The sequence below is a fragment of the Danio aesculapii genome, chromosome 1 (genome assembly GCF_903798145.1).
Source record: "Danio aesculapii chromosome 1, fDanAes4.1, whole genome shotgun sequence".
Lineage (NCBI taxonomy): Eukaryota > Metazoa > Chordata > Actinopteri > Cypriniformes > Danionidae > Danio > Danio aesculapii.
Genome location: NC_079435.1, coordinates 33,378,817 through 33,386,724, shown reverse-complemented (window position 1 = coordinate 33,386,724; position 7,908 = coordinate 33,378,817). Strand labels below are relative to the sequence as shown.

Here is a 7,908-nt window from a genome sequence, read left to right as displayed (position 1 = left end):
TACAAATCAACGCAAACTAAGTCTGAAATACCAGTTTCTGGGTGCCAGAATTTGGTGAACTTGATGCACCAGAGCAGTTGGCTATATGGAACAAAATTGAAGTTCAGTAATTTGAAGTGAAGTGTAAAAAATGTTTTAGCTTCTACTTTTTTAAAGTTAAAAATATCGATACTGCCATTTAGGATTGATGAAATTCAAAATTGAATGTGTAATATTTCCACTATATGGTAATACACAGAAATGAGCTATTTAAAATATTCGCACTTCATTCACTTTAAAAGTAAACTGTATATACATACACAATGCAAAAATGAGACACACTTTTATTTTTACCCAAATGCATTTTATGGTTAAGAACATTTCTAAAGTAACGTTTAATTAAAAAAACATATTAGAACACATGTAAGAAATACCTGTTGTGTCCAGAAATATCAAGATGTTTATTCTTTTTTTACATTCTTTTGCCAGAAATAATAGTCTGTCTTCATTTACTCACCATCATGTAATATCATCTGCAGAACATAATACATTTATTTCTTAATATTCTCTCATCATTTCTGTACATCCACAGAAAGCCTTCACAACTAAAATTGCAACACAAAAAGCAAAAAGAAGGCGAAAAATTTACCCACAGCTGATTTGATCTCATACATCAATCATTCACTGTAGGGCTGCCATTTACACTATTTTCTACGTTTGCAAGTTGTTCATTATTCATTCAGTGATTTATATTAAATATTTTGACCTGTGAAACTTCAATGGATGGACAAAAATTATTGAAGTTAATATTCATATTCTGGAAAAAACAGAGTAGTCCTCCATTTAAAAACATTTATTTAATCTGATCTGTGTTTCATAAAGTTTCAGATTAGAAAAAAAGTGATTAGAATTCCTAAAAACCTGTCAAGAGAGCACTGACATGGAGTAATTACTTATGTTAAAACTCTGAAGAACAAAGAATTGGTTCAAAGAAAGTGTAAAATATCTAAACGTAGAATTTCACTCTTTAATCAAGTCAGACATTAAAGAGATAAAGATTATAGAAATGGAGTGATGGTACTTTTTACGATTTGCTGTAACTAAGAAGCAATGCATATTGCAATAAAAGATGATTGACTTTTAACATAAAGATGTTTAAAAAATAAACAACAAATAATACATTTATACATAAGGGGTCCTATTGTGTTAAAGGTCCATTAGTCTCAATTTGAGGTTTATCCTCCACGGAACAGGTCATTTAATCGGTCCAGCTCTTTGCAGTTCTCCATAGTCATGAGCTCAGCCTTTCGCTGTAGTCTTTCATCTCTGTAGACCTTTGCAGCATACAGTAGGTCTGTTTCTGAAGGGGGTGACATGACGTTCAAAATATTACATTTGCATTTATAGGATAAACTAACCACTAAAGGAGCAATAAAATGGTAACTATAAAAGAACTGCACATACTTGTTTGCCTTTCCTTCCAGCAGTTGTTGCGCACATTAGAAACGTAATCCTCCTCCACGCTCTTCTCAATCTTTAGCAAAGCTGAGCCCTTATATTCGGATTTGAAATCTGTGGTGACAAAATATTCCACATGCAGATTCTCTGTTTGTCTCTTAACGGTTTGTCCTGTGGAGCTGGATGTAAAGAAGAGAAAAGATTACAACCATCAGTTTTTGTGAGACACCTCAAATATATAGATTGTTCCACATATGGACAATACAAGCACACAGACAATTGCCTCCACACCCCACAACAGAGTGAGATCATTCTCCCGCACCTCTTTCTGTGTGAGAGTGGTTGAAGTGAAAGGACATATCAAAGTATGAAAGTTCTGTAAGCAGCACAAGGTTGCAGTAGGTAGCACAATCGCCTCACAGCAAGAAGGTCGCTGGTTCGAGCCCTGGCTGGGCCAGATGGCGTTTCTGTGTGGAGTTTGCATGTTTGCGCTATAAGTGAATTGGGTATGTTAAATTGTCCATAGTGTATGTGTGTGAATGAGTGTGTATGGATGTTTCCCAGGAATGGGTTGCAGCTGGAAGGGTAAATATGCTGGATAAGTTGGCGGTTCATTCCGCTGTGGCGACCCCAAATTAATAAAGGGACTAAGCCGAAAAGAAAATGAATGAACAAATGTTCTGTCAATGCATGTGACTTTATCCAGCATATTTGATATCATATAAAACGTCTCAGTGCAACTGGTACAATGATCTAATTCTCACAGAAATAGCCATAATCAAAAGTAAAGACTTTTACCTACCCAAATTACTTCCCCCCACAGCAAGGAGGCCTCCCATTGTTGTTTCAGACCACCTTATTACTTGGAGAATGTTTTACTAGGGTTTAAGTATTTAGGGGAAAGTGTCAAGAAGCTTGGCGCGATTCTGTAGCCAGATACTTTTGTCACGCTCCATTTGATGTCTTGTATTGATCATTTATGAGTTGAATGATTTTTCACTTGCACATATTTTTTAAAAGGGGAAAATATGGCAAATAATCACAATGTATTTATTCAGATTTTTGTTCGTAATAATTTAGTTATGTAGCAGCCCACGGAGTGTAAACCCAAGGAATGAGTAAAAGCAAGAACATTTCTGATATGCTGCTGAGCTTCACAAAATAGAATGTTCCAATCAAATGGAGATCCTCTTAATCAGCCTTAAAGAGGAAGTGTATTCATGAGGTGGTAGAAATATCGATTTAATCTTTGCTGCCTTGTTGTTATAAATATATGAATTTAGTTAAGATCTATATCTGTTGATAACATTTATCTATTAACTACACCACATTAGGCATTTAAGAAGAACATGATGGGACTGATTAGAATCAATATAGCTTCCAGTGAGTGGTTTTTGCCACTCTCTGATCTTCCTGCTAAAAGTGGGAGAATGTTACCTGTCGCTAGTCTCATAACCAGGTGTTGTTTGAATGATCTCGTATTGTTATCTGAAGCTCATAATGGGGGTTGTTTCCTTTATTGCAATTTACTGTTTTGTTAAGGGCTCAGTACTGAGGCTGTGTAATGTCAACACCTTTAAGGACTGCCTTCTGAACGCTTGTACAATAGAGAACACAGACTGCAGTGCACCGGCAAGTTCTCAATAAACAATTCTTTTTGAAGATACCAGAGAGTCTTACCTTCTGAGTTTACAACAATGTACAGAGAGAAGAAGTGACAAAACACTGTCCAAGGTGTAGGATCTACCATGATTTAGAATTAACAAACACAAAACCAAATAAGTGTTTCAATTAGCATTGAGGCTTATGTGCTCCTTGCGTTGCCCTGAAAAGCCCTGGGGTCCGTTCTTCGTACGTGGATTACTCAATTAGCTGGATTTGGTTATTGACGATTTGACACGATCCAGGATCGTTTCGTTCTTCAAAACTCATCCGAGAGTTGTTGTCAGAGCACCAGTTTTGGCAGCTCAAACCTGTTCGGAAGCAGGCTTATGTTTTACAAACAGGATTAGATGGGGTCATTTCAAGCAAAGGAGATGCTGAACATATATACTGAATGCTGATATTTTTTTACAGTAGTAACCTATAGGTTATACACACTTGGGACAATAGTGAAATATATTTTTTTAATTATATATACACATTTATAATTTATAATAATATTTTATATTAAATCATTAATAATATTTATGTTTATATACATATAAGTAAAAAAAATAAATAAATAAATATATATATATATATTATATTATATTATATATATATATATATATATATATATATATATATATATATATATATATATATATATAAATATATATAAATAAAACTTATATAAATATATATAAATAAAACTCTGAAATAAAAGTACAAAAATAAGTGGTTCTACCCAAAAGGATCAAAGAACATTTATTAATATGGACTTTTGGATAAAAACTCAATTTCGATTCTGCTTTAGTACAATTTCTGTATGATAATAGACATGCACAACATTTTACTGTTTTTTGTTTGTTTGTTTTTTTTTTAAAGGAATAATAATTTATGCAGTCATGCACATGTTTTGACAGCTAATATAACAGTGATTTAATGCTTTGCAAAAGTTGCAGACACCTTTACCGATATCAAAATGCTTTTTGATTAAGAAAATTAAATAGGCCTAGGCAACTATAATAAAGAAAATCCGCTCTAAATGTACAACTAAATAAATTGCTAAATACTCTTGACACTTGAAAGTGTAACACATGTAGCCCACAACAAACGTGGAAAGTTATTGTGTATCATATTCGACAAAATTTTATGTAATTTTGCTCACATGGATAATTGAATATTAATCAGATGATGTCAGTACGCTGCTGTGCAATCAGCCAATTGTTGCATTGCTGATCATGATTTTGGGGATTGAGTGATGTGTCCTTCACAACACACGCAGCGATATCAGCTCAGTTCCTCCATACATTTAAATCTGATTTGCGAACTTGTTTGAAGAACCAAATTAGCCAGAGATCAGTTATCAAGATTAAAAGATCCAAATCATCTTAGATCATTTAAGTGAGGTACGAAGAACGGACCCCTGGTCTGTATTTTGAATTAGTTTACAAAATCATTTTTCATATAACAGTCCAAAAAGCAATGTGATTTTCAGACAGACATTGCATTAATGAATAATTTTATTTCCGTCCACATGATGACCAAACAGCAGACTACATTTGATCAATTTGAATGCACTTATATTTCAATATCTTTATTAATTTAACACTTGATATGATTCATTTCACAATAATTATTTTTTAATAAGCTGTGCAACAAGTACTTGCTGTTTTTGTAACCAAGCTGCAAGAAATTGAGGTGGCTGAAAATCATTTTGCGTTATTTCTCTTTGCTGTACAAAGGCACTATTTTTTTGGTTTTAAATGGTTCTTACTCTAACTGTATCTGTATGACTCAAAATAATCGTATTTTAGGTTGTCATAAGGACAAAATCCACGAAAGAACTCTCACACTCTAAACGTGTTTGCATTTGTTGCACTGATAACTTGCCGCTTAGCAGTTCCACCACCCCACCATGCTGCCAAACATTTTGGCACATAAAATATCATGTTTTACCTGGATTTTGGATATTGAGTTAGGTACAAACCTACATAATAAACAACAATTTAGCAGCCAACATTGACAATATGCAATCCTGATAATATTCCCATTTTTCTGTAAATATGTCACTGAAATACTTTGTTTTCTGATGTAATTACCACACATTAATTACCAGTTCACATAACACGGTTGCATGTTACTCCTCATTCCTGGTTACACATAACAAAAAAACTATGTCCAAAAAAACCCAAAACAAACCACTAAACTGTATGGTATTGTAAGGGATGAATTACAAGGCATAATGACATACGGTCTGGAGTATAGGCTGTAAGGTGGTGTGGAAACCAGCAGCTGGCTGAGGATTGAGACCAAGACCAGCACAACGATTGGCATCAGCTGAATAAACATGGAAAACCCACCCTAAAAAACAGAAACAGCATTAGTAATGATCTGTTTGTTACTTCAAAGCAAAAATAATAGAAAGAAACATTCAAATAGGGCATTTTTTGATGAATTGTTCATCTTGATATTAAAACACATGGTCTATAGTTGTCTTTCTTACTGCTAAGCTAATCCACTTGCTATTGAATGCCATGTCAGTACCAGTACAAGAACGTCAAATGGTGACAGAAATTGTCAACTTAAGTAAAAAAAAAATAAAAGGCAATGTTATATTTAGTTTCGTCATTTATAAAGTAAATTCAGTATAAAAGACAACCCAGGATTCTATTTAACCAGGTATTAGAATGACTTGAGTTGCCCCTGGTCTGTTTTTAGAGTTATGCCAAGTTCAGACTGTATGATTTTAGCTCCGATTTTGACTGGACAGGTTTTGAGAAATCGCGATAAATGCCTGAAATCACAGGCATATCGGTGCTCGTTCACGTAACAATCACACAGTATGAACTATTAAAGACGCGATCTGAAGGCCCGTGCACACTGGGGCGCTTTTTTGCTTGCATTTTCCATCGACGTTTAATGCCTTGTGACTAAATAAAGGGAGCCAATGTGATCGTGCACACCAACGCACAAAATGGCAGGTTTTTTTTGTTTTGATGTGCCGCGTCAAAACCTTCTCCACCAATCAGATTGGCACTTTTGTTCATGCGCACAGAGCTGCTGAAGTTACAGTAAACAGCACTTGGAGGCGCTCAAGTGCAAAGCTGTCAATGCGAGCGCACATTGAAGAAGATGCCCAGAGGTGATATGAACGTGGAGCTGCACTGGTGAACAATAATAATTTCTTCATCGCTAGAGCTGAATCTGCTACTTGAACCATCCATAACAAGCGTGTCAACTTTCTGTCATCTTCTTCTGTGTTTCAAGCGGGTGTCAGAAGCTTAAAGTTCTGTAGCGGCGTCTAATGTCAAGGTGTAATTTTGCATACTCTTCTGCTCGACGCCAGTGAAAATTGCTTGGGTATGAATCCAGAAATTCATCTCAAAAAACGCTGACGATAAACGCAAACGAAAAGCGTCCCAGTGTGTACGAGCCTTGAGAGAATCGCCGATGAGTTGCTAAATATCTGGACCTGTCTGCGATTCAAATTATGCCATGTGAAATGTGTTCTGATTGATTATAACAGCAGCGATCTCCTACAGCCAATGAGAGAGCAGCATCCACTACTGTGGGTCCCTGCAGGCCACCAGGGGTCATTTTCCATTTATTTGGACCCAAGAAATGGAGGAAAAACTAGTGGAAATTTGCGCCTGTGTCTGTTTGACGTGTCATCTGAGCAATACCACAACCGGGTCGAAAAAGAAAAAAGTTTGACAGAAATGGCTAGTTCTCTTCAAAGCCAGGTGAGCAAAATAAGTACATTTTCTACACCACTAAAGGCTTCTTTCTCAATATGTAGTTAATAACAAAAGATACACTACGTGACCTTACATTGTTTCTATGTCACTTCTCACGTGTGTTTGGTTGTGAAATTTAGTTTGGACAAAGTTGTCAGCGATTCTTCCTCTTTTAAAGTCATGCAGTGTGAAACCCCCTGTCACCAATTCATCTTGCAGAGTAAACACAGCAGCGATGGAACGCTTGCCCGGATAGTCATGCAGTGTGAAAACATCAGTGACACGACTACTTTGAAAATCATGCAGTCTGAACTCGGCATTAAATTACAATAGTCATATTTTACACACAGACTAACAGCTACGAAAACCAGTCTTTTTGTCTTTGTTTGTGATTTTTAGACAGACATTGCATTGATAGATGGGATTTTTAAGAGCCTTCTGTAGGTAAATGTTTCTCATTGAGTTTCTCAACACCAACAATTCAAACAATTTGTTCAAAAGACATGGGTCTCAATTAATGATTACCAAATATTCACTTGACTGTTACATAAACATTCCAGAACTAAGCACCCCACTATATTCATTTTGGTGTGTTTTGTTTGGAACCATTTTGGCTAGCATAACAAAAACAGACAAGTGGTAACATCAAATACAATAAAAACAATATTTTCACAATTTATTATTGTGGTGTATTTTTTTCCTGAATCTCAGAACTTCAATAGTTCTATAAAGAGATAGATCGTAGTGTTTGACTTTCATGACTATAATAAATTGGTTACTGTTATTTTGTTACATTAAGGGCAACAACGACAAACCTTTATAAGGGTTGCAATGCACACAACTAATGCTTTTTCTAGAAGAGTTTATATGGGAGATTTTCTTTCAGAGTTGGTCTCTCAACATTGTGCAGACACTATGTTATCATGAAACTCCTCATCTCTAAAATGCTGAAGTCTGATTGTATCACAGTATTGACCAAAAGCATTGAAGCGTGGGAAGGTCTGGCTTATGAACTAGCCTGAAGCTACTGAATCTTCTTCCTTTCTTCAAGCCTGTTTTGAATGATTTCTTTCATCAACCAACCATC

At 35.4% G+C, this 7,908-nt stretch overlaps 1 protein-coding gene across 1 annotated transcript; it reads right to left on the bottom strand.

The window, feature by feature from the left end:
* Window positions 1-321: 321 nt before the first annotated feature.
* On the bottom strand, window positions 322-6,681 carry dnajb14 (DnaJ heat shock protein family (Hsp40) member B14). Its single transcript, XM_056453343.1, has 4 exons — window positions 6,625-6,681; window positions 5,336-5,445; window positions 1,444-1,616; window positions 322-1,339 (listed from the first exon to the last, which is right to left on the bottom strand). Exons 1-4 carry the CDS (start codon window positions 6,679-6,681, stop codon window positions 1,215-1,217), a joined length of 465 nt encoding a protein of 154 aa, XP_056309318.1. The 3' UTR covers window positions 322-1,214.
* Between the last annotated feature and the right edge of the window lie 1,227 nt (window positions 6,682-7,908).

Bases quoted from the DNA above. Each gene is read 5' to 3' on its own strand.
- dnajb14 (XM_056453343.1), bottom strand. From the start codon at position 6,681: ATGACCCCTGGTGGCCTGCAGGGACCCACAGTAGTGGATGCTGCTCTC. The intron at 5,446-6,624 runs GTAGGAGATCGC...TCTGTTTTTTAG, and splicing joins ATGCTGCTCTCTCATTGGCT to GGTGGGTTTTCCATGTTTAT. The intron at 1,340-1,443 runs GTATGTGCAGTT...CACCCCCTTCAG, and splicing joins CTGGAAGGAAAGGCAAACAA to AAACAGACCTACTGTATGCT.